The sequence below is a fragment of the Melozone crissalis genome, unplaced genomic scaffold, assembly GCF_028551555.1.
Source record: "Melozone crissalis strain CALT ecotype California unplaced genomic scaffold, PUWL_Pcris_2 ptg000129l_1, whole genome shotgun sequence".
NCBI classification, from domain to species: Eukaryota; Metazoa; Chordata; class Aves; order Passeriformes; family Passerellidae; genus Melozone; species Melozone crissalis.
Window position 1 is genome coordinate 777,368 of NW_026535903.1, and position 24,722 is coordinate 802,089.

At 58.3% G+C, this 24,722-nt stretch overlaps 3 protein-coding genes across 5 annotated transcripts in view; 1 reads left to right on the forward strand and 2 right to left on the reverse strand.

The window, feature by feature from the left end:
* Positions 1-526: 526 nt before the first annotated feature.
* On the reverse strand, positions 527-7,423 carry GAA (alpha glucosidase). The gene is made up of 19 exons (XM_054293072.1): positions 7,031-7,423; positions 6,759-6,904; positions 6,273-6,438; positions 5,820-5,916; positions 5,580-5,699; positions 5,294-5,412; positions 5,046-5,177; positions 4,832-4,942; positions 4,586-4,699; positions 4,413-4,497; positions 4,209-4,326; positions 3,909-4,042; positions 3,648-3,799; positions 2,579-2,727; positions 2,359-2,500; positions 2,091-2,189; positions 1,800-1,964; positions 1,200-1,352; positions 527-939 (listed from the first exon to the last, which is right to left on the reverse strand). The coding sequence occupies exons 1-19, from the start codon at positions 7,421-7,423 to the stop codon at positions 880-882; spliced, it is 2,655 nt and encodes an 884-aa protein (XP_054149047.1). The 3' UTR covers positions 527-879.
* A 237-nt stretch (positions 7,424-7,660) lies between these two features.
* CCDC40 (coiled-coil domain containing 40) lies at positions 7,661-18,286 on the reverse strand. Its single transcript, XM_054293148.1, has 18 exons — positions 18,260-18,286; positions 17,180-17,252; positions 16,888-17,048; positions 16,276-16,359; positions 15,974-16,193; positions 15,400-15,557; positions 14,424-14,546; positions 13,927-14,048; positions 12,951-13,194; positions 12,677-12,859; positions 11,560-11,805; positions 10,851-11,064; positions 10,169-10,338; positions 9,959-10,050; positions 9,526-9,646; positions 8,717-8,899; positions 8,362-8,520; positions 7,661-7,988 (listed from the first exon to the last, which is right to left on the reverse strand). Exons 1-18 carry the CDS (start codon positions 18,275-18,277, stop codon positions 7,743-7,745), a joined length of 2,817 nt encoding a protein of 938 aa, XP_054149123.1. The 5' UTR covers positions 18,278-18,286; the 3' UTR covers positions 7,661-7,742.
* Positions 18,287-18,599: 313 nt separating this feature from the next.
* Positions 18,600-24,722, forward strand: part of TBC1D16 (TBC1 domain family member 16) — a 30,438-nt gene continuing 24,315 nt past the window's right edge. For all 3 annotated transcript variants that reach the window (XM_054293165.1, XM_054293167.1, XM_054293168.1), the window contains exons 1-2: positions 18,600-18,656; positions 24,494-24,720. In XM_054293165.1, coding sequence (XP_054149140.1) covers positions 24,552-24,720 — 169 coding nt within the window. In that variant the 5' untranslated portion in view covers positions 18,600-18,656; positions 24,494-24,551. The remainder of the gene's footprint in view (positions 18,657-24,493; positions 24,721-24,722) is intronic.

Sequence of the window (24,722 nt, forward strand, 5' to 3'; positions counted from 1 at the left end):
ACAGTGCTGTGTTCCCATGGGGTATGGACACCACCTGTGCCCCCACAGTGCTCTCATGGGGCTCACACCCCACCTGTGCCCCCACAGTGCTGTGTTCCCACGGGGCACAATGGGCTGGTCCCAAATCCCAGGTGACACCACTAAGCTCTGCCCTCTGCTGCCAACACCGCCCGGCCCCAGAGCACTGAGGATCCCTGGTGCCCTGGCTCTCAGCTGGAGGAGCCAAAGGGCCAAGCTGCCCCTCAATAAAGCCTCTGGAGGATAAGGATCCGTTTTCACCTGGAGCTGAGCACACCATGCAGCAGGACAGACCATGGTCTCTGTGGCACAGCCAGGGCTGCAGGAACAGCTGGGGACCCCCAGCACTCTGGGGAATGGGGAAAGCCCTCAAGGGGCACAGGGGGTCCCACTGGAGACCTCCAGGCAGGGACAGAGCTGGGGTGTCCCAGCTGGGGACAGGGGGCTGGGGACATTCAGGACCAGAGAGGGGACAAGGACACAGCCTGGGGCTGCTCCCAGCAAACAGCAGCTTTATTCACAGTACTGCTCCCTCAGCCCCTGCACATCCCCCTCCCCAAAACCACAGCCAGGGAACTCCCTGCAGCCTGTGCCCCAGTTACCAGTCCCCAGAGGAACTGGCTTGCGGTCTCACAAGGCACTTGGGTCTTTTTCCCCTGATGTGATGATGGTGAGGTTTTCCCTGTCCCTGGGAAAGGCCCCCGTCCCTCTGCCAGTCCCGTGCACACCCCTCCATCAGCCAGAGGGAGAACAAGGCCACGAGTGTGGGAAGAGCAGGGCAGCTCAGGGTGCAGGGGATGGGATGGATTTGGCCTCGGATTCCAGGGGATCAGCCATGCCTTTCCCTGTGACCCACGCTGGTCAGGACCAGGAGATGACAAACTGCTCCCACATGGGCAGCGACACAGGGACCGTGAGCACCTGAGGGGAGAGGGAAGGTGAGAGCAGCCAGGGGTGTCAGAGCCCAGAGGAGTTCTTCCCCTCACAGAGCCTGGCACAGTCCTGGCCCCACTTTGCAGTGATCCCACAGAGCCACAGCCTGGCACAGCCCTGGCCCCACAGATGCCCCGGGAAGGGCACCCATGGCCCGCGCTGTGCCATCACTGGGGCCAGACCCCACAGCTGCACTCCGGGTCCCCTCCTGGCCACCAGCCCTGCCCAGGCTGGCAGCCAGCACTCACCTGGGTGTCACTGCGGTAGGAGAAGTCCCTGACGATGGCACCGTTGGCCAGGACTCGCCGGGGAGGGCTGGTGACCCCCAGCACGGTGACAGCCTCCAGCAGGACCCCGTCCAGGTGGGCACTGGCCCGCAGCAGCTGGCTGAGCACGGCGTCCTGGGCACACGGGGATGGCATTGTGTGCTGCCAGCCCTCAGCCGCCCGTCGTGCACCCAGGGCACACAGGGATGGCACCCAGGGCACATGGGGATGGCACCCTGTGCACCCAGGGCACACAGGGATGGCACCCAGGGCACATGGGGATGGCACCCTGTGCACCCAGGGCACACAGGGATGGCACCCCAGGGCACAGGGGATGGCACCCTGTGCACCCAGGGCACACAGGGATGGCACCCAGGGCACAGGGGATGGCACCCAGGGCACAGGGGATGGCACCCTGTGCACCCAGGGCACACAGGGATGGCACCCTGTGCTCTCAGCCACCCTTGTGCACCCAGGGCTCCTCCAGGTGCCGTTCCCCACCTGCCAGCCACAGAGCAGACCCAGGTGTGCCAGGGCCCCCGGAGCCCTGCCCAGCCCCTGCCAGCAGCTCCCCCTGCTCACGTGGGAGGCCAGGAAGAGCAGCTCGGTGTAGTCGCCCCTCTCAAAGGTCTCCCAGCTGTCCCCATCGTCCCAGAACAGCTCTCCCCTGGCGAAGCCATCCGGGGTCAGTGCCACCACCAGGGCCATGCCCTTCCCTCGGGACTGGGCGGTGCTGAAGGCAGGTTCCTGGGACACAGGGCAGACACAGCTCAGGGCACCGCCACGGCCGTGCCCCCAGCCCTGCAGCCACTGGCATTGCCCTGGCAGTGCTGTGGGCACTGCCACCCTCACCACGGAGCAGAGGGGGCTCACCTGCAGGGGCAGGATGTGCCCTGCACGGACGTGGACGTTGATGGTGTCCAGGGGCGCTGGCAGGAGGATCCACTGCCCTTTGCTGTGGATGGTGGAGTCCTGCACGGGGACAGAGAGAGGCAAGAGCAGGCACAAGGTGCCACAGTGCCAGAGCCATCAAACGGCCACCAGCAAAGGCAGGGGAGGCACGAGACCCACGCACAGCCCCCGGGGGCTGGTGGGATGCAGGAATGGGCACGAGGTGCCACGGCAAAGCAGGAGCACCCACCCCTGTGAGGCTGTACCACGTCCCTGCCGGGAAGTAGCCGCTGACTTTGGTCTGTCCTGCCTCCAGCACGGGGGTGATGAGCAGCCCCCCGCCCCACAGGAGCTGGCGGTCCACGGCCCAGGTGTTGGGGTCTGCGGGGAACCTGGGGAAGGAGGGGAGGGAGGGCAGTGCCAGGACACCCTGCAGGCACCCCTGTGAGCCCCACGGGGCTGGCACTCACTCGAGGAACAGGGGCCGTGCCACGGTCTGCCCGGCACTGTGGGCCCGGTGGAACAGCGTGTAGAGGAAGGGCAGCAGCGAGTACCGGAGGCGCAGGGCGTTCCTCATGGCAGCCTGGGCCGGCGGGCTGAAGGCAAAGGGCTCCTGCGGCTGCGGGAGGGAAGGGGAACGGCCCGGGGAGAGGCTCAGCCCAAGGGAAGGGGACGGCCCCAGGGGATGCTCAGCCCAAGGGAAGGGGATGGCACAGGGGATGCTCAGTCCAAGGGAAGGGAATGGCACAGGGGATGCTCAGCCCAAGGGAAGGGGACGGCCCCAGGGGATGCTCAGCCCAAGGGAAGGGAATGGCACAGGGGATGCTCAGCCCAAGGGAAGGGAATGGCACAGGGGATGCTCAGCCCAAGGGAAGGGGATGGCACAGGGGATGCTCAGTCCAAGGGAAGGGGACGGCACAGGGGATGCTCAGTCCAAGGGAAGGGAATGGCACAGGGGATGCTCAGCCCAAGGGAAGGGAATGGCACAGGGGATGCTCAGCCATGAGAAGGGGACGGCCCCAGGGGATGCTCAGCCCAAGGGAAGGGAATGGCACAGGGGATGCTCAGCCATGAGAAGGGGACGGCCCCAGGGGATGCTCAGCCCAAGGGAAGGGAATGGCACAGGGGATGCTCAGTCCAAGGGAAGGGGATGGCACAGGGGATGCTCAGCCCAAGGGAAGGGAATGGCACAGGGGATGCTCAGTCCAAGGGAAGGAAATGGCACAGGGGATGCTCAGCCCAAGGGAAGGGGATGGCACAGGGGATGCTCAGCCCAAGGGAAGGGGATGGCACAGGGGATGCTCAGCCCAAGGGAAGGGGACGGCCCCAGGGGATGCTCAGCCATGAGAAGGGGACGGCCCCAGGGGATGCTCAGCCCACGTGGGGAGGAACGAACGGAGGGCACATTTCAGGGATGCAGGATGGACTCTCCCAGCACTGGGGCACACAGCCCTGCAGCTGAACCTTCCCACGCTGGCAGGGCAGCCCAGGCTGGGCCCAGAGCCCCCTGCCCGGCGGGTCAGGGCTGCCAGGGCTCACCCGGGTGCCGTGGTCGTTGTGGTTCCTCATGAAGGGGTAGAAGGCGCCCAGCTGGGTCCAGCGCACGCACAGCTCCTCGCTGGTGTCGCCCAGGAAGCCGCAGATGTCGGCACCCACCAGGGGCACCCCGAAGAGGTTGAAGAGCAGCACCTCTGCAGAGGGCACAGAGGGCACCAGGGCTCTGCAGCACCCGGGCACGGAGCCAGTGGAGACGCCCCTGGCTGCGGGTGAACCCCAGTGCCCACAGGTATCTATACATACCTGGTATGGAGTAGTAGAGCTGCTGCCAGTCGCTGCCCACATCCCCCGTCCAGTGCCCGGCGTAGCGGCCGTGCCCGGCGAAGGTGGAGCGCGAGATGATGAAGGGACGCTTGCCCCGCACCCTCAGCAGAGCACTGCCAGTGGGAGGGGTCTGCTCAGCCCCCCCCAGCTGGGGAAGGGGCTCAGGGCTCCCACAGTGCCCTGTGTGCCACACCAAGCCCTCACCCACCGCCCACGCTGGGTCTCTCCCAGCTCTGCACCCCAGCCTGTGCAGGAGCCCCGGCAGGAGCCCCAGCTCACCTGTGGGAGGCCATGGCCTCGCTCAGCCCGTACAGGCTGTGCAGGTTGTAGTGAGAGGACAGGTACTGCTGGCTGGAGGCACAGATGGTGCCGGCCCGCAGGCGGCCCCCGAACACACCTGCGGGGGAGAGGCGGAGCTCAGAGCATCCCCGGGCTCCTCCCGCTCCCCCGAGCCCTGGGCAGGGCTGGGACCCGCCCCTGTACCTGGCACGTACGGGGGATGCTCCAGGTTGTTGTTGGGGCAGCCGTCCCGGGAGCCCTCCACGAAGTTGGACGGCTCGTTCATGTCCTGGGAGGGGAGGGAAGGGCAGGGTGGCCCCGGTGCCAGCACAGGGCAGGGCGGGAGCCAGGGCCAGCAGCCGCACAGCGCCACTCACGAGCCACATGCCATCGAAGGGCACTTGATCGTGGAAGTCCTTCACCATGTCGTGCCACCACTCGTGAGTCTCTGGGTTGGTGAAGTCCGGGAACACCGTGGGGCCTGGCCAGACCTGCAGGAGGGAGAGCGCTGGGCAGAGCCCCCACCTTCCCCCACGGCCCCCCAGAGGTTTCTCCCCCACTCTGGGGGTGCTGCAGCCACTCGAGCCCTGTCTGTGGGCACAGGGGCTGCTCCCCACACGCACCTTCCCGACCAGGGGCTGCCCCGTGGCGTTCCTGATGAACACCCCTCGCCTCAGGCCCTCGTCGTAGGGCTTGTAGGTGCCAGGGGGCCCCGAGCTGCTGATCCCAGCGTCCTGCAAGGGCACGGGGCCAGGGCAGCAGCAGGGGACGGCCAGCCCTGCCCTCATCACCGCCCTGGGGCACCTGAACCCGTGCCAGGCTGCCCGTGCCACTCACCACAATCATGATGTACCTCAGCCCACGGCTGTGGAAGTCCCGCACCATCTCGGGGTAGTCCCTGAAGCTTTTCTTGTTGAAGGTGAAATCCCTCTTGGCATCTGCGTAGTCCAGGTCGTTCCACTGCACGTCCTGTGGGTGGAGGCACCGTGGCTTGAGCAGGAGCAGGGACCCCCGTGCTGCTGTGGGACCCCCACCCCAGGGGCTCCCACCGGCCCCCCAGGCCCCCAGGAGCAGCCAGGACCTACCAGGGGGAAGCGAGCTGCTGTCATGTTGGCCACCACCTGCCGGGTGATGTCCGTGGAGGAGTAGCCCCAGCGGCACAGGTGGAAGCCCAGGCCCCAGTACGGGGGCATGAAGGGGAACCCTGGAGGGCAGAGGGTGGGTGCTGGCAGGGACGGCCCAGCCCTGTGCCATGCCAGAGCCGTGCTGGGCCACCCCAGAGCCCTGCAGTGCCCCCCAGAGCCCTGCAGTGCCCCCAGAGCCCTGCCGTGCCCCATGGCTCACAGCACCCCGGCCGCGGCTCAGCCATACCAACCACATCCAGGTACTGCCGCACCACACTCTTGGGGTCGGGGCCCAGGAAGATGTAGAAGTCCAGGATCCCTCCTGTCGTGCGCCAGGTCAGGGCCGGGCTGGGCTGCAGGAGCACGTCTGGGGAGGCACAAGGGCCAGGGGAGGAAGCTGAGGATGAGGACAGGTCACAAGGGCCAGGGGAGGAAGCTGAGGATGAGGACAGCGCCAGGCCCATGCCCAGGGCCCCGCGGGACTCACCCATGGCGTTGCTGTTCAGCAGAAACACACCGTGGGCAGAGCCATCGTCCTCCATCACCAGGTAGAAAGGGTGGGAGCCGTAGAGGTTGACGTGGGGCTGGAGCAGAGCATGGTGCGGTGCCAGTGAGGCTCTGCTGGAGATCCCCACACCCACCCGACCGCCCTGGCCTCTGGTCAGGAGCGCTGGCTGCAGGTGCCAACCCAGGGCTGCGCTCCCAACTCTGTCCCCTCAGCCGAGCCCTGCCCTGAGCCAGAGCTCTGCAAACACTCCCAGGCAGAACAGAGCTCTGGGGGGACAAACCTGGGCTGGGGACAGGGGTGCCATGGGTGTGTGCAGTGTTATGGCTGAGCTGAACCAGCACACACACATCTCCCCAGCCCCAGGAGAGGCCGCAGGGCACCCCCAGGAGCTCAGACGAATCTGTGACCCCTTCCCTCAGCCCCGCTCCGTACCGCAGGTGCCATGTCCCGATTCCAGAGGGTGACCCTGGTCCACGCTGTGTCAAGGAACAGCGGGGTCAGGTGCTCCCCCAGCCCCGAAATGAAGTGGGAGGGCAGGGAGGTGGAGATCTGCAGGAACTGGTCTGTGAAGATGAGGGGTGCGACCGTGGTGTTCAGCCTGCGGAGAGAGGGGGAGACTCGGCCAACAGCCGGGAGGGAGTCATCGAGCTGGGGACACCGAGCTGGGGACACCGAGCTGGGGACACCGGTGTGGGGCAGGGACACCGGTGCTCATCACCATGGGAAATGAAAACAAGGTTTGGGTGAGCTCTGGGATTCCTGGTTCCCTGCCCAGCCATGGAACTGCAGAGGGAGTGAAAGTAAAGCCCCGACAGCCACCCCATTGCTGTCACCGGAGCGTCCCTGCAGCCATCCCGGCACTGCGGGGCTGGGCGGGTTCCCATCCCGAATCCCTCGGGGGGCGCCGGGGGCACTCACAGGACTCTCCCACTGCTCTGCCGGCACACGACGAGGCCGAAGGGCTCCTGGCTGACCTGCAGCCCGTACAGCGTGGAGGAGGCTCGGCCGTGCACTCGCGGCGTGGCCAGCGGCACCTCATAGCGCGGCCGGGCGGCGTCCCGGAGCTGCGGGGGGAGCGCTCAGCGAGCGGGGAACGGGCACCGGGAACAGCCGGGCCGCGTCCCGGAGCTGCGGGGGGAGCGCTCAGCGGGGAACGGGCACCGGGAGGCTCAGGCCGGGCCGGGCCGCACCGTGAAGCGCAGGCGGGCCGGGGTCTCCAGCGCCAGCTCCAGCCGCAGCTCGTCCACCGCTGCCGGCAGGAAGGCGGCGGCCTGGCGGCGCAGGCGGGCGGAGAAGCCGCTCTCGGTGGCCGTCAGGTTCTCGGCGCGGTAGCTGCGGTAGCCGCGGGGGAAGAAGCACCAGGGCGGGCCGGGCCCGGAGCGCGGCCCGGGCCCCGGGCTGTAGCAGCAGCCCCGCGCCTCGCAGCCCGCCCGCGACAGGAGCCGCTCGGGGCCGCAGTCGAAGCGGCCGCTCGGGGACACCTCGCAGGCGGCAGCGCCGGGGCCCCGAGCCGAGACCGGGACCGGGAGCAGCAGCGCCAGCAGCGCCAGCAGCGCGGCCGCCAGCCCCGGGCCCGGCCCCATGGCCCGGCCTGCGCTCCCGGCAGCGGGGACGCACCGGCACCGGCACCGGCACCGCGCGGCCCCGCCGCTGCCGCCCCCACGCCGGGAAATCGGGATCCACCGGGGCGGGGCGGGGAGGCGGAGCTGCTCGGGGCAGGGAAAGTGAAACGTAAACAGAAACATACCGAACGCATTACAATGGTACGGCTGAAATAAACATTGTACTCGGCAAAGTAAATATTGTACCCCGCACCTGCTTATCTATCTATTTATTTGTCTATTTACAAGTCTGGAGACTGTGGAAGAATATAAAAGATACTATATGTATTTTCGTGTCTTTTCAGGCTTCCTGCGACGCGAGCTTGGCCCTCAAGCAGTGACTGAGCCACTGCAGAGCCCTTTGGTGCTGGGGCTGTTCCTCCTGGATCTGCTGCACGATGGTGCTAATGGTCTGCAGCCGATCCTCCACTTTCTCCTGCTGGTTCATGCAGGACTCTTCAGTGTGGCACAGGGCCTTGTACTTCCCTTGCCTCAGAGCCTGCAGCTGCTTCTGGCGTGCCTGGTGGGCCACAATCTCCAACAGGTTCTGAGAAAAGCAAAAGAGAAGGGGCTGTGACAGCAGGAAAAGCATGGGCGGGACTCCTGTCAGGTGCTGTGACCATCACGTTGGACAAGGGAAGGACAGTGCTGTGAATTCCCCACCATAACAGCCAAACAGCACCCCCAGCCCGGGTGTTGGAGGGGTATAGACATCACAGAGTTCCATAAATCAAAGAAATTCCCACATACATAAGGCAACCCTCGCCAGGACAGGGTTTCACCAAGCTGGCTCTTGGTGAGCCCCCAAACCGTGCTCAGTTATTGTGTGGCTCTAACACATTCCAGCACGCCCAGCTGAGGACAGAGAGGAAGCACAGGCTCTGTTGGCTCACGTGCTGTAGGGCAGTGCATGTGCTCACCCATCGTTTCTCGTAGTGAAGATATTCCCTGTCCAAGATAAGGCTCTCAGTCTCATCCTGGAGCTGGCACACTTCCTGCTGCTTTTCTGAAAAGTTGTCTTTGAGGGACTCTTGGATGGTCTCCAGCTCCTGCATGGTTTGGTTGCATTCATAAATGTTCTAGTAAATGGAAGAGAAGGGAATGGCAGATTTCAGTTCTCTACTTCAGCTGCACTCCTGACCGTACTCCCAGAGTTTGGGGGATTTTTAATGATTTTGCCTGTGCTGGCACAGGGTCACTGCTGTGCTCACTGCTGCTCTCCACAAGGCCAGCCCCAGCTGTGTGAGCTCCTGCAGCCCCCCTTTCCTTGCTCACCTCCTGGATTTCCCTGATCTTCTTCTTCAGGTCCTCTTTCCTGCTCTGGACGTCGCTCTTGGTGCTGTGCTTCAGCTTGCTCTGAGCCTCTGCCCGGTCTGTGATTGTCTCTCTCTGGGAAACACACGCCTCCATGGCCCGAATCAGCATCTCCTGCTGCTTCTGCAGCTGCCCATAGCGCACCTGCCGATGGCCAGGACACAACCCAGCCTCAGAATCCCCAATGTTTGCCAGTAGCACCCAGGGAAGCTGTCTGGGGGCACATCCCAGCAGCACAAACCAGATATATGGGACACGAGTGCCTGCAGGCCAGATTTGGTGCAAGTCCAAACCTGGTTTGCTGTGTGTGGATCTGGAAGGCAGAGGCCTGGATTACCAACCTGTCTACACCAATACTCAAAATGTTACTCTGAACCTCATTAGCAAGAGCAGAAGCAGAAAAGAAGAAGCATCCTGAGAATGGAGGGGATGAGCTTCTCTGCCCTAAACCAGTGATTAAAGTGATGCAATATTTAGTAATCCACACTGCACATAAATCAGAGTCACATAACCAGGTGGCAGACATACTGCAATTTAAATAGATTTCTTGGGAGTATCCAGATCCTGCTGAGGCTGGCATGGGGAATGCAGGATGTGTGGGCTGGATGTGCCCAGTTCAGTCGAGCTGCAGGGGTTTAGAGTCCCACCCTGGGCCCTGAAGATGCCACTTCTCCAGCCTGTTTCTCATCTCCTGCCTCCTGTTTCAGCCACTCCAAGGCTAAGCACACTGGGTGGCTTCCCCTCCTCAGCCCCCCTTCCCAGAGCCTCACTTGCATCCTCCGAATCTCTGTTTTCATGTCATGGATCTCGCCGTGTTCCGTCAGAGCATCTGTGGTATCCTTCATCTCTTTTGCCAGCTGGAACTTCTTCTCCCACAGCAGGATCTGATGCCTTCAGAGAAGAAAGGGGAAGGAAGGAGAAAGTTAGACCCCCAGTGACCTGCCCAGTGCAGCACACTCATTGCCAGTGACTGGCAGAGTCCCCTTATGGATCTTGGCAATGTCCAGCTCACACAGGCTGGAACTGTTACAGCCAACATCCTCCCAGCTCCTGCTGGCTCCAGAGACTGCTGAAACACCGTTCAAACACCCATCCCCTTCTCCAGGAAGGCCAGAAGCACATTTGCTGGTGCCAGGTCTGGTGACTGCAGGAGAATGGGAAGGTGGACACAGTCCCACAGGACTGTGGCACTCTGGTACCTACTCTGCTTCCACCAGGCTGTTCAGGAGCCTTTCCTTCTCCTCAGTCAGTTTACTGTGCCTCTCCTGCATCTCCATGGATTCTTTTTCTGCTGCCTAGAGTAGGGAAGAACAGAACAGTACAGAGTTGTCAGGCTGAGAAGGTTTTCCAGGATCACTGTTTGCCTCTGATCTGCAGGGGAGGCTGAGACCTGGGACTGAGGTGCCTCAGTACCTTGAGAGACTGCACAAACTCGTTCTCTGTGACAATTCTGCCATTTTGCAGGTTCTCAACGCTGCTGTTGTTCTTGTTGATCAGTGTGTTCAACTTAATCAAGTCATTGGACATGTTCTTCATGTGCCGTTCCACGTCCTTCTGCTCTTTCATTTCCTGCTGAATTTCATCTATGGGTAAACAGAAAAAGGTCTTAGAATTCCCCTGAGCACTGGGTTGAACAGAGACAAGGTGTGACAAACGGCTATCAGAGCTGGCAACACCTCAGGCAGAGCCACCCCTGCCCCACAAAATGATCCCAGCCAAAATGATTTTCCACCAGCTCGAAAACCAAAAAAAGGTTTTGAAGGAGACTCCTGTGGGAAAAAGTTGTGTTTGGCCAAGGAAAGTGCAGTCATTGCTGGGGACATTTACCTACCCACTCCTTGCAAACCTTTTTTAACAAGTGTAACAGGTGACATTGTCACTTAGGGTCTGACTGTCAGGACAGTAGGATCAGTCCTTGTAGGAATAACCATGTACAATCAGCAGCAGTGCCTGGGCTGTGCTGCTCCTGCTCACACACAGCCAGGGGCACTCTTTGGGGCAGGCCCAGCTTTCCCCACCTGTAACCCTCCCCTCCCTGTCCCCCCTCCACAGATGGACACTTCAAGGCAGAGTTGAACTTTAAGGAAACACCAACTGTCCAGGCGCAGCTTCCTCTGCTGCATGATGATGCTCTGCTTCTGCAGCGTGTCCAGGGAGGTGATCTGTTCCTCCTTCTCCTGCGTCAGCTTCATCAGCTCCTTCTGCTCACTCAGCCAGTACTTCTGCAACGTCACCGCCTCGGAGTTGCAATCTTCTATCTGCTGGTTCAGCCTGTTGATCTCAATCTCCAGCGGGCCCAGTTCTTGCCCCTGTAGAGAGCAAAGTTTGGGCTAAATCGGCCAGAAGCTGCCTGAGTTGTTCACAGCATCTGGACATTCCAAAGGCTGCAGAGGATGTGCCACAGGACTCATTTCCCCATGGGTATCCATCAGGTCATACCCCAATAGGGCCAACCCTCAAATGACTGAAACCTCACTGCCTGCCCCATTCTCCCCTCCTCAGTGTTTGCAGACTTTTCCAACAAGATCCTATTTACTCATTGATGCCATTTGACATTTTCATCAGGTGCAGGCAGGTCCCTGAGGGATCCGTGCCAGGCACACCCTCATTTCACAATTCCCTTCACTGCATCATGAACTGATAAACAGAAACACGTGCATTAACCAATGCAGCTTTTAAATCACAGTGCTGGTGCCTGAATGTTTGAACTACCCAACACTTAACACAGTTACATCGATCAGGAGCATCTGTGGCCACCACAAAGAATAAAATCAAAAGTGGGACTGAAACACAAAAGTACCTACCCCTTGCTGAGAAAGAAGCATCTCCAGCTTCTTGTTGTACAGGCAGAGGATCCCTCCCTTCTTCTCAGCCAGGATCTTGGACTTGGCAATCTCATTTTCCTGGCAGGTGATCTGTTCATTCACATTTTTTATTTCCTTGTCCACCTCACAGAGTGTTTTCTGGTGAACTGTCAGCCTGCAGCTGGTATTGGTTGCATTCAGAATAATCTGGGCCACATCGTTCTCAACCTTGTAAAAATGCAGCTCCTGGGAATATCAAAGAGAAAACACAACAGTGTCCCCAGCAGCCCCTTGTTGGGTTGCAATGCCACTTGTCCAGCTCAGGAGAAACTGAGATTCTACTCCCAGCTCTGTACTACAAGCCACAAGCTACTCACCCTCTGTGTATCTTTGCTTCTCCATTAATTGTCAGGTAATACAATATCTACCTCTCCCATACAGCTGTTGGAAAGCATTAAGGAGCCCAAACGTTCCCAAAACCTTTAAGAGACCTCACTCATCCCTTCTGCAATGTCTCCCCAGCTGTCTCCAGTTACCTGCCACCAGTAGCAGGACATCACAGCATTGTCCCTTTTGCAGCACACACACCTAACAACCAGCACAGCACTCACAGGGGTGAGAAGGGCTGGGCTCAGCTTTCTCATCCTTCTAAGTGACCCAGTTACACACTCCCAGAGAGAGAAATATAATGGATTAAAGATTGGACTGTGGGACTGATTGAACAGCTGGACTGTTCTTTGGATCTTCCCCAGAACTGAGAGCTGCCTGCATCCCATTCCATGATGAATCATAGAAATGAAAGTTAGTTAAAATGAGATACAGAAGTACCACAGGTCCACTGTTTTTCTTTAGTACATAAGAAATGCTAGTGCTTTATACTAAATACTCATCATTGCCCCATTTTTTAAGCAAAGGACAGTGTGGTTGGTGTCAGGCCTTTTTGGCCAAGCTCTCTCACACGCCCCAGAACCATGCAGTAAGATCACAGGGAGAACCAGGCTGGAGAGGCAAAGTCAGGAGAGCTTCAATGCACACCTGAAACCAGAGCAAAGGCACTGACAAACCCTGCTGGGCACCCAGGGGTCCTGCCCTGCCCTCTCAAGGGGGGATGCCATACCAGGTCGATCTTTCTGTTCCGAAGCTTTTCAGCCAGCTGGGAGAAGTGCTTTGCAACTTTGCTGGATATCCTCTGGTCCTGGAGCTTGGCCATGATTTCACTCTCTAGCTGCTCGCTGGCATAAGTTCCCTTCTGTATTCCCTTCCTGATGGACAGCAGCTCATTCAGGTGAGCAGCCTGGTCCTGAAAGGTGGGAAGGCAGACACAGCATCACTACACCTGTCTGAGGAAGGGCATTCAGCTCAGGGATTTGTGTTCCACGGCCTGTCCTCACCATCCTGGTCCTGCTGAGGGCCTCCTCTGTCTCGTGGAGAACCCGGGTGTAGGTGCCAGTCTGGAGCTGCAGGGCCTCCTGCTCCTGCAGGCACTGGGCAATCAGCTTCCTTGTCACACTGGCATCGTTCTGGGAGCGGTTCAGGAGCCTGACCAGGCTCTCATTCTTCTCCTCCTCTTTCCTGATGGACTTCCCACAGCCATGGATGTCCCCTTCCAGGGACTTGAGCTCACGTCTGTAGTTGCTGGAGGGGCAAAGAGGATGGAAAGTCATCACAGGGATTGGTGCTGAACAGCCACCCACAAATTCCTCTTTTCAAGCACGTTATTGCAGCAACAACTGCCCAGGAAGGAGGATGTTTGTAAGGGCTGAGCTGCTGTGACAGTGCAGAGTCAGCAGGAGATGGATGCAGACATCAAGATTTAAAAGTAAATGTGTGTAGGGAAATTGATTCCTTCTTTCAGTGCTGTCCCAGCCCCCATTCCAACCAGGATGTCACCATATAAAAGCAGATTGTTTGTTCTCAGAGAATCAGTCAAGCTTTAAGGCTCATGAGCAAATAAACACTTCCGTTGCAATACAGGGAGGTTTTCCTGAACGTTTCCAAAGGCCTCACAAAACCCTGATAATGAGAGACAAACCCTTCCTGACATCCAGGTCGTTGGAGTAAGAAATGTTGCAAAGGTGAGAGAACTCTTTTAAAGGAATAAAACACGATCATAAAAACTCTAAGCAGCTTCAAGAACGCCCCACATTCTGAGGGAGAGATGTGGTTAGGATAAACAAAACAGCAACAAAGAAAGTGCTTCTCATCCTTTAAATTTATTATGTATTTCAGAGCAGGGAACTTGTTCTGCCTGACACGCCCTGCCCACACAGGGCTGAGCCCACAGGAGGCTAAACCCCACTGGAATCCCTTCTAGGATCCCTCCTGCCCAAATCTGAGCTGTCCTCAGGGCCTGGTTTCAGACCATACCTCAGCAGCTCCTGAGTGACAACATAGGCCTCGTCCCTCTGCTTCATTCCAGCCAAGCTGCTGTTCCAGTGCTCCATCAGCTTCTTTTTCTCCATGTTAATGGCCTGGACCTCCAGCCCAGCCTGGGAACAGAGACATGGCAGACAGGATGAATCTACACTGTGTTTAAAAAAAGATAAAAATTGTGTTACAATACAATTTTTTTTCTTTTCCTGTTCATAATGTGCTGAGCAGGATCAGCTTCACCTCCGTGGCTGGTTCATTTCTGAGCAGCCCACAGAGCACAGTTCTGCATGAAAAAACTGCTGAGAAGGGCAGGAGGAAGTGATTTACAGGCACTTCTTAAGGACAAAAGGAAAGAAAAAAACCTCCTCATTCTTCCAAACAGGAACAAACTGTGAAACTCTGTCCCACATTGTGCACAGCACGTGAGCACGGGCCAAAGGGGTCAGCCCTGCCAGGGAAATATTAACCCCAGGGGACAAGGGCCCTCCTACCTCAGTGATTGCCTGCCGGGTCACTTTTGTGTCCTCTGCCTGGGCCACAAGCTGAGCTTCAAACAGAGCAATTTGTTCCTGCAGCTGGTGGACTCTCCTTGTCAGCTGGTCCAGGAAAATGTCCTACAGAGCCAAACAGTCCAGGGTGAGTCACAGAACCTCAAACCAACTGTGTCCTACTAGAGTAATATCAGCTAAAAAAGGAATTAATAACAATATCAGCTAAAAAAGGAATTAATAACAATATCTGCTAAAAAAGGAATTTAAACTGGCAGCTGGGTTACATTGGAGTCCTACTGAAACGCCCCCATTCATGCACAAAGGGCTCAGGACTGCAGCAGGGATGACTTGCAGGAGAATGAACCCTCTGCTGACTGTTTATTACTCAGTAGATTATAGGTCAGCTCTGAAGCCACAGTCCCTCCTGTCAGCACTGAGTTCACCTGTCCAGCTACTGGGAATGTCAATAATGTATAATTGAAAATCCTTTATTAAAACCCTCCTACACCCACTGTATTTCAACAGTTTGCATGGAATTCTGCAGAGCAGTACCCGTGGATTGTGTCCTGGAAGGCAGCAGAGGGAGCTCCAGCACCGAATGGCTCTGCTCATTCCCAAAGTTCACTTTCCATTGTGAAATCCTGTGATCCAGAATCATTCTCAAGACCTGCACCCATGATATTTCTCCATTAAACACCCTCCTTCCCCCACACCCCTCCTCCTCGAGTGAAGAGTGCTTTACTGTCCTGAGCCTTGCAAACCCTCTGGGCAGAGCTGCCCTCCTGGGGCAGGCAGGGCTTCTCCTCCTTTTCAGAAAAGCCTCTGGATTATTTTTTTCAGTTATTTGAGAAAAACATCCGCACTCATTTTCCATGATTCAATCACTCCAGCCTTCCTCCTGACAAGGTGGCACATCCCCCAGGACTGACTGCTGGCACCTGCATTTATTTATTTCAAAGACAGCTTTTCTTGGTACCTGTTTCTTCTTCTCCACCTCAGCCCGGATCCTGTCTGCCTCAGCCCTCCTTGCTGTCTGTTTCATCAGTAAGAGCCTGTGATGCATCTCCTGGTCCATGCTCTGCACGTAGAGGAGCTCCAAGGCCAGGTTCTCAATCTGGGTCTGCATTGTAGAAACTGGGGAGACAGGGGGCAAAATAGTTACAGAGGAGTTTGCTTGTAGGGACAGAGGAGTTTGTTTGTAGGGACAGAGGAGTTTGTTTGTAGGGTACACCTCAAACACAGATAAAAGATGAAGAAATACAGAAGCACCTGAAGCAAAACCTCTCACACATCAGGTAATAACCAGCCCTCCCCAGGACACACATTTACATCAGCTCTGGAGTACAGCTCCACAACCAGAGATCCTGGCAAGCAATTCCTGCACTCCCAGCTCACAGAACTCCAGGAGAATCCATGAAACTTTTCAATGAGCACATTATTCCTGATTAATTACTCTGCTGCATTTTCCAATCCAGCGCTCGCCTGAATTCCAGTTAATTTCTGCACACAGCCCTAGAATTGGGAAACGCTGCCAGGAGTGCCCGGGTCACCTTTCTTGCGCTCCCCCTCGGTGCTGTGGCACATTTCCTTGTGAGCAGCCCTGAGGGCCTGCAGCTCCTCCTCCAGCTGCTGCCGTGCCTGCGCCGCCTGCCACCAGCGCTCGTGGCTCTTCTCCAGCTCCTCCTCCAGCTGCCCCAGCTGCTGCTGGGCCCCATAGAGGATCACCCCCAGCTCCTCCCGCTGCTCCCTGCTGCTCTTCATGGCTGTTCTCTGCGGACACAAGAGATGGGGGGCTGTGTCCCAGCAGCTTGGGCAGGAGGGGCAGTGGGGAGGCGAAGGAGGGGCCGGGTACCATTCCATGCAGGTCCAGGTTCACTTGTTCTATCTGCTTGGTGAGGTAGTTCTTCAGGGCAGCCTGGAATCTTGTCATCAGAGGCTGTAAAGGACAGTAGTAGAGCTTGTTAATATTAATACTTGTGTAAATAGATTATGAAGGAGCCTCACTGCTACGTCCCCCACCCAATAAAACAACTTATTTCTGCCACAGACTCTTGTGCGCTTATTTCAGCTACTTTAGCTATTTTAGCTGCACTCACTGCAAGTGAGAGATGTTACAGCGTGGGTTTGCGCCGATGCCAAAAAGTGGGAATGTTTGAGAATCAGAAGAGCCACATCTGAGAACCCACCCTTGCTGCAAGGAGGGCTCTTCTTCTTCTTCTTCTTCTCTTTCAGGGGCACTGCAGGGACCAGATTTACCCACTGCACTGCTCACTTCTGAGCCTGCAGCTCTGGGTCAGCACTGAGTGGCACAGGCAGCAGTTAATACTCTGGCCAAACTGATTTTCACACTCACATTTCACACTCAGTGCAGCTGAACAGCCCCTGCTTACAGCTCACCTCACACGTCTCAGAGAAACACAAACCCCAGCCCTGCAAAGAACAGCAAGACTTGAAGACTCCTCACGTGTTCTGGGTCCAGGACGAGCAGCTCTGTTTCTCCTTTTTTCAGCCTCGGTTTTCTCCTCTCAGGCTCCTCGGCCGCCCTCTCCCTTCTTTGGCTGCCATGGCCAGCGGGGAGCTCCGAGCTGGGCCCTGCATGGTGAGAGCTGGCTCCTGCTCCTGCTCCTGCTGCGCTCCCTGGGCCGCAGAAAGGGAAAAGGCAAAGCACAGGGTCAGGTTTCACAGCACCGTGCCTCTGCCCGGCTTACAGTGACACAAAGGGACACGGCAGAGCTGTGCCACAGCCACTGGGGTACCTGGCTCGGCTGCAGGTGCTCCCGAGGGAGGGGGAGAGGCTCCTCCACCTGGGCCTGGCTGCTCCATGTCGTCCTGGGCAGGGGCACAAAGGTTGGTCACATTCTGCATTGTCTGGGGAAGGCTCAGGGGATTTTTCCTGAAACATAATCCACCTTTTCCATCTAAACCTACTTATCCCTAAAGACCTGCTCGTTTTTGTAATGGGACATGAACAATGCAAAAGGACCAGCACAAGGGCCTGGCTCTGCAGCCTGCCCCCCCAAAATGTAATTACAGTGTCCCACTGGTGCGGAGCCCAGGAACAGCCCTGCAGCCAGAGCTCTCCTCCTGCAGGGACAGTGACTCTGCTCCTCCAGAGGAACACGCTCTCCTGGTCATTGCCATTCTCCCCAGGCCTGGCACTCTGCACAGCTGAAAAGCAGAGCAGCACATGGCCATCTGCATTTCATTCTAATGCTGCGGTATTTTTTGCCACAGGGCGCAGGAGTTTAATTTAGAAGTTTAATCTCATTTACAAAAATAGTCATCCAGCAAGCCCTGAGATCGTAAAGATCCTGACAAAACCTCTCCACACCACTTACAGTTCCACGTGCTTCGAGTTCATAGCTATCAAAAAAAATCCCTTACAGATTTATTAAAGAAATTCTTCCAGCCAGCACATGTAGCCTGATTATTCTTGTTCTTCTTCCTCTCTTTCTTTGTAAAGGACTGGGCATGGGGGAGGTACCGGGACGTGCCGGACGGTACCGGGCCGGTGGTGGAGGGAACGGGCAGTGCCGGGCTGCAGCGGAACCGGACCGGGCAGTACCGGGCAGTGCCGGGCTGCAGCGGAACCGGACCGGGCAATACCGGGCAGTACCGGGCTGCAGTGGAACCGGACCGGGCAGTACCGGTCCGTGGTGGAGGGGACGAGACGGGGACTGGGGGAGCAGTGGGGCGGTGCCGGGGCAGGATGGGATGAGATGGGATGGGATGGATAGCACGGTGCGGGCCGGCGGAGGAGCCCCGGGCGGGCAGTCCCGTCCCGTCCTATCCCATCCCAGCCCGGCTCGGCCCGGCCCGGCCCGGTCCCGACTCACCCGCGGCGGCTCCGCCATCTTGCCGTTGCCAGGTAACGCATCAACACCCGCTCACGTGACCGCCCGGGCGGCACCACCGCGGCCCGCGGGGGGGGCGGGGGGCTCGGGCCGCACCATCCCGGCGCGCGGGGGGGCTCGGGCCACGCTCCGTCCCCCGCCTGCCCCGGTTCCGCCCGCGGGCCCCGGTACCGGCACCGGGCGGGTCCCCGTGCCCTCCTCGGGCCGAGCGGCGCCGGGCCGGCCGGACGGGCGGGGCCGCCGGGCGGGCACAGCCCCGCGGGCCGGACGGAGCGGGCGGGCGGCGGCGGCGGCTCCGCGCAGGGCCGGGAGCGGCGGCGGCTCCGAGCCCGCCCCGGGCTGGGCAGCGCCGGGAGCTGCCCCGGGCTCGTCTGTGCCGGTACGGCGGGGCCGGGCCGGGCCGGGCTGGGGGCGGCGGGGCTGGGGGGCCGGGGGATCCTGTAGCGCTGCCCCGGGACACCCGGGCCCGACACCGGGATCCTGCCGGTACCGGGCAGCTCCGTGCTTGATCCGCTCTTTGTTCGCCCTTCCCACGGCAGAGCCCCGCGGAGGGCGGCGGGAGCTCCGGGACAACGGGAGCTTGCTCGGGGTCGGAATGCCATCCGGGGGTCGGGATGTTATCCGGGGGTCGGGATGCTGTCCCGGATCGGGATGCTGCCCGGGGGTCGGGATGCTGTTCAGGGGTCAGGGTTGCTATCCGGGGGTCGGGATCCTATCCGGGGGTCAGGGTTGCTGTCCGGAGGTCGGGATCCTATCCGGGGGTCAGGGTTGCTATCCGGGGGTCGGGATGCCGCCGGGGGCGCTGGTGGAAATGGAAATACTTCTTAAACTTTCTCTCCTGTTCTTTCGGTGCGGCTCCGCGCAGTTTGGGGTGTTTCAATGTTTTCCTTGCTTTGGGGAGCCCAAGAGCTGCCTGAGCCCTGTTCCCCGCGGGAAGGCGGCTGGAGCACCGTGGGCAGTGGTTTGAGGAGCAGGCAGGGGCTGGGGGGGGCTGCCCTGCTCTCTGGGCTGCTGACACTGCACGATAACTCCTCTGGGACGGAGAGCTGCCCTGTCGGCTCTCGGACTCGCCTTGCAGAGGTGCTTTGTTCTCAGCTGCTGCTCGGAATAGGGAGGAAAGGGAAAGTTGTGTGTGTCCGAGTGGCAGGGCTGGTGCTGGTCTGGTGTCTGTCACACTGAGAGCGGAGCAGGCAGCTCACGCACCGAGCCGGGATTGGGATCCACACTGCTGGGGTTTGAGCCGCTGCTTTCTGAGCATCGAGTCCTGAGGGTGTCACCGGGACACAGCAACAGGATGTGGGAAATAAAAAGCCATAAAAGCCTTTCCTGTGCCCGAGCAGTGCGGACAAGTGACACGAAAGGCTGGTGAATCAGGGACAGAGGGACATGTGGCACGCACAGTGCCTCGGTGACAGCGTGGGCTGTTGGTCAGTGTGGTGCTGGGGATGGGTGAGTTTTGTTTGCCCTTTGTTTGCTTTCTGTTTGCTTTCTGATGCCTGGGCAGGTGTGGCTGGGAGCAGCCAGCCCTGACACAGCATTGCCTTTCCCTTTTCATCCCTGCAGTCGCTGCCCTGCAGGATTCAGGCTGCTGCCCCGTTTTCACTGCTCAGCAGAGATGTGAGTGTAGTCAGTCCCCCTGTAGCGCCTGCATTTGGAATTGTGGAGATTTTGGCTGTTCCCTTCCCTCTGCTCTCGCTCTGTGAGCCGCTGCAGCTCCAGCAGGGCAGCAGTGAAACACTGCTCGGTGACCTACATAGCTCTCCCCATGAGATGGGATGACTTCAGAGTGGCTCCCCACGGTAAATGCTTTGCCTTGATTTGGCTGCATCCTCTTCACCGGCTCCAGCGCAGCGAGGAGTTTGGGAAGCTTTTCTCCTTTTATTCCCAATGTTTGTAACACAAAGGGAAGGTGGTACAAGGGCTCTATGTGCCTGCAGAGCAGCAGAGGTGAAGTGAGTGACCAGCTGAGGGTGGCACAGCAGATCCACCCGGGGCTGGAGGAGCTGGGTCCTGACTCCAGGCTCCATTCTCCATACTCCAGGCTCCATTCTTCATTCTCCAGGCTCCATACTCCATTCTCCATACTCCAGGCTCCCTTCTCCATACTCCAGGCTCCATTCGTCATTCTCCAGGCTCCATACTCCATTCTCCAGGCTCCATTCTCCAGGCTCCATACTCCATTCTCCAGGCTCCATTCTCCAGGCTCCATTCTCCATACTCCAGGCTCCATTCTTCATTCTCCAGGCTCCATACTCCAGGCTCCATTGTCCATTCTCCATACTCCAGGCTCCACTCTCCATTCTCCAGGCTCCATTCTCCAGGCTCCATACTCCATTCTCCATACTCCAGGCTCCATACTCCATTCTCCATTCTCCAGGCTCCAGGCTCCATTCTCCATACTCCAGGCTCCATTCTCCATTCTCCAGGCTCCATTCTCCAGCTGCTCTGTGCTTGAGACTTCCAAACGCGGCACTTGCTGTTCCCAAGAGAGGAAAGAGGCAGGGGTTGAGGAGCACTGTGCCAAGGCAAACAGGGTCCTGGGGATGGCTCTGGGCAGGGAAGGGCATCCTGGGGAGCAGCAGCCGGTGCCAGGCTGGATGCTGCTGGCTGGAGCTGGACGGGCTCTGGGGAAGAGGCTCCAGGGTGATTGCAGGAATTGGCTCCCCAGCATTTCTCACTCAGCAAGCTGAGAAGTGCTGGCACCGGCTGGGAGAGCAGCCAGGGCTGTGTGAACAGGCACAGGAGCTGCAGAGAAGATTTTTAGTGGCAAGGCTTGATGTGTGGGAGAAGAAAATGTGTGTGTGCTTAATAAATATTGGCACTCAGCAAGAGCTTATCAGCTAACGCAGTGCTTTGGCTTCTGGAGAGCTGAGCTGGCTCTGCCACACTGAGAAGAATCCCCTCAGATCAGCAGATAAATACAAATTAATATGAAAAATGAGGTTTTTGAATGGTGCTGCCTGAGCCGTGGGATGGTTCCTGCTGCTTTCCCAGAGGCAGCAGCAGTTCCTGCCTCTCCCCAGGACCCAGGCCCCACGGATTGTGTGTGCAGATGTTGTCCCATGTGGAGAAGGGCTGAGAATGCAGCAAACCCTGCAGATTGTTCTCTGTGATGTGCTGCTTTGTGCTGTATGAGCTCCTGTGTTTTAGGAAGGAGGTGCACTTTCCCAAGCTGAGTTTCAGGGGTTTTGGGGCTGTACCAGTAGATTAGATGACCTTCAGAGGTCCAGCCCACCATCTGGTCCCCGTGGGACTGACTGGGTATTTATTTCTGTGGCCTTTGAAACCCCAGTATTGTAAATGGCCCCTTGGGGTTCCCTGTTCTGGTGCAGCATTGTCCCAGCTACTAGAATGACAGCACTGGGTATTCCTTGCCACAGTTCAGCTGCCCTGCAGCTTCTCCTGTCCTTCATCAACAGCTCTTCCTTTCTGTGGCAGTGACAGTTCCCATGTGTGAGGACTTTTAATACATTTCCCTCACTTTTATCTTCCCTTGGCAATCTCTCTCCCTGGCCCAGATAACTCTTGTCACCCTCCCTGAAACTGTCCCGTGACTTGCATCTGTTTTTCATTAATCCCTCAGCCAAAGCTACAGAGACTTCCCTGGCCTGTGAGAACAGTGCAAGGATTGAGTTTCCTGGTGATATTTATATATCCCAGAGTGTCTGGCTACTGTCTGCAGCACTGCAGTGGTCTCTGATTTCTGGAGTGCAGCTCTTCTGCAAGGCAAGTCCAGCAGACTGCATTTCTGAGCTGGCAGGACACTATTCCAAACCTTTTGTGGTTTTTTTTGGTTTCCCCTTCCCAGCCCTGTGTGTACCTGCAGCACCTTCCACCTGCACGTGCAGGCAGTGCTGAACAACAGGTGTTCTGCAGGATCGGAGCGGGACTTCCCTTTAAATTCCTCTGGCTTTGCAGGGAGCAGCTTTTGGTCTTTACCTGTCCCTTTGTTCTCTCTGTGCCTGCTGAGGGCTCATTAAGTTGGCAGGGACGTGCTGACCCTCCCAGAGAGCTGCAGCAGGACGTCACAGCCCTCTTGTTCCTCAGGTGCCTCCCCAGCCCCTGTCCCTGTGTGTCCTGAGCAGCACTCCCTGGCCAGCAGCAGCAGCAGCAGCAGCCAGCTGTGCCTCCTTCCTCCTGTGCATCCCCTGATTTCTGGGGCTCTGAGGAGGTCACTGGCAGGGAGGAAGGTCTGTGCTGCTGCAGCCATGCTGTGCTGACAGGTGACCCTGCCCGGGTGGCTGCACAGCCCTGCCCCTGCCTCCCCTGGCCCTGTTTGGGAACAGCATGTTGTGACTCACTGTGGGGAAGGAGAAGTTGCACCGGAATTTACTGTCTGTTCTTGCAGGGTGCGATGAAGGGAAAGGTGAATTTTGCTCCTCAAGTGTGGTTGAGGCAGGTGACTTTCTGCCAGGTGTAACCCCGAGCCCGAAACTGTGGATTTTGGCAATGTGGACAGGAATGAGCTGAGGGCTTGGCTGGGGTTTGGTTTTGGGGCTGAGACATGAGGCTACTTGTGTCTGGTGCTAGAGGGAGACAGGAGCGTGCAGGACTGGCAAAGGGCTTCTCTCATCCTGAGGATTTGCTGGTGCAGGGCTGAGGCTGCTCCATGAAATCCCAGCAAAGGCTGAAAGGCAGGAGCAGCCTCTGCTGTGATTCGAGCTGACAATTGTGGCCATTGCAGTTAAACCAATAGTTTGTCCTTTAATGAAGACTCTGTCAACAGCTTGGCAGCCTCATTTGCAGTCTCCTGCATGTCCCAATCCTTCAGAGGCAGGACAGATTTCCCTTCCCTGCAGCCCTCCCTCTGCCCTTTGGGAGATGCCCCTCTGCCATTTCTGCCTTCTGCCCTCCTGGGCTGGCTGCGTTTGCCATCAAAACCAGATCAGGGAAATCAGAGCTGTTCATCATCAGACAGTGCTTGCTTAGGCCCTTAAGTATTCCTCAAAAGGTGCCCCAGGCCAGGGCTTTATTTTCTGCTTGATTTTCCTCTCCCATGCCCTGCATCCCAGCGTGGGGCTGGTCCCCAGAGCAGCCCAGGCTGAGCTCCCCAGGCCTGGGAGCGTGGCTGTGCCCGGGCTCTGCTGGGTCACGCCGGCCTGGGCACAGCCAGCTGGGCCATGTAAACACAGAGGAACAAAAGTGGGAGTTTCCTCTTCTCCTGTGGCTTTGGCTGAACAGAAACTGCCCTGGTCCTGGTGCTTCCCAGCTGGGGATGGCTGCAGAGAGCCTGCAGCTGCTTTGTGTGAGGCTCTCCTGCTCTTCCAACACGTCCTGGTCCATCTGCTGAATGCTTTATAGCTTGGGTGACCCCTCTGGGTCCTCTGCAGAGCTCCTCATCATCAGCCCCAGCAGGCAGCACATCTCACCTGAGCACAGAGATTATCTGGGGTGAGCTGGGGATTGTGCTCCAGTTCTGGGTAACTCTGGATGGGTGAAATGTTTGCCCTGAGCTGGTGTGCCACGCTCTGGGGATTGTGCTCCACAGTTCTGGGTAACTCTGGATGGGTGAAATGTTTGCCCTGAGCTGGTGTGCCACGCTCTGGGGATTGTGCTCCACAGTTCTGGGTAACTCTGGATGGGTGAAATGTTTGCCCTGAGCTGGTGTGCCACGCTCTGTGTCCAGGCTCTGCCCCCCTGGTGAACACAGGGCTTTTGTGCCTCGTCTCTGGCAAGGCTCAAAAGAACCCAAACCAAACCCAAAAACAACGTCCCAGAAAAAAATCCCAGCCCCGAAAACCTCAAGCACACAGACATGGCAAGCAGGGGATGGACTGGTTTGGTTGCTGTTGTTTTTGGATGTGGCTGGAGCAGCTGCCCCATGCTCAGTGCTGTGGGCTCAGCCATTTCTGTGCTGAAGGAGCCTCTGGGATCAGCTGTGGCTGTGTGACATCCCCGGGTCAGTGACACATCGGGCACATCCACGGGCTGAGCTGTTCCCTCAGTGGGATTTCAGTGAGCAGCATGGCTGTTCTCCTCCTCCCACAGTAATTGTGAACATGTGGCTTTTGCTGCCTTCATGTTTCTTCATGGCAGAGACAAATGTCCTGTACTGGAGCACCTCTGGGGCATGAAGGTGATGTCACAGACCCACAGCATCGCTGGGCTCTTGCCTGAGGCGTGCATTGGTGGCAGACTCGTCCTCAGCCAGCGGGTGGCACTTGCCCAGCTGTCGTTATTTTGGTTCTCACCCTGTTTTTTCCTCCTTCCTGGCAGATCCTCTGAACCTGGCTCCTGGCTAGAGCTGACAGATGATGGAAACATTTCCCTGGCGATGTCTCTGGGGCGACTCCTCCGTCGAGCCTCCTCGAGAGCGTCCGACCTCCTGACGCTGACTGCCGGCGGCTCCTGCTCCCTGCTCGACGGGGACATCATCTACTCCAAGAACAATGTGTGCGTGCACCCCCCCGAGCTGCTGCAGGGCATCGGGGAGCACCACCCAGGT

Excerpts from the sequence above, each read along its gene's own strand:
- CCDC40 (XM_054293148.1), bottom strand. Across the intron at positions 14,547-15,399 it reads AGGTGGAGAAGAAGAAACAG|GACATTTTCCTGGACCAGCT; the intron begins GTACCAAGAAAA and ends TTGGCTCTGTAG. Across the intron at positions 10,051-10,168 it reads AGTTTGTGCAGTCTCTCAAG|GCAGCAGAAAAAGAATCCAT; the intron begins GTACTGAGGCAC and ends TCCCTACTCTAG.
- GAA (XM_054293072.1), bottom strand. The coding sequence starts at position 7,423 with ATGGGGCCGGGCCCGGGGCTGGCGGCCGCGCTGCTGGCGCTGCTGGCG. Across the intron at positions 6,439-6,758 it reads CAGAGCAGTGGGAGAGTCCT|GCTGAACACCACGGTCGCAC; the intron begins GTGAGTGCCCCC and ends CTCTCTCCGCAG. Across the intron at positions 4,943-5,045 it reads TGAGGTACATCATGATTGTG|GACGCTGGGATCAGCAGCTC; the intron begins GTGAGTGGCACG and ends GTGCCCTTGCAG.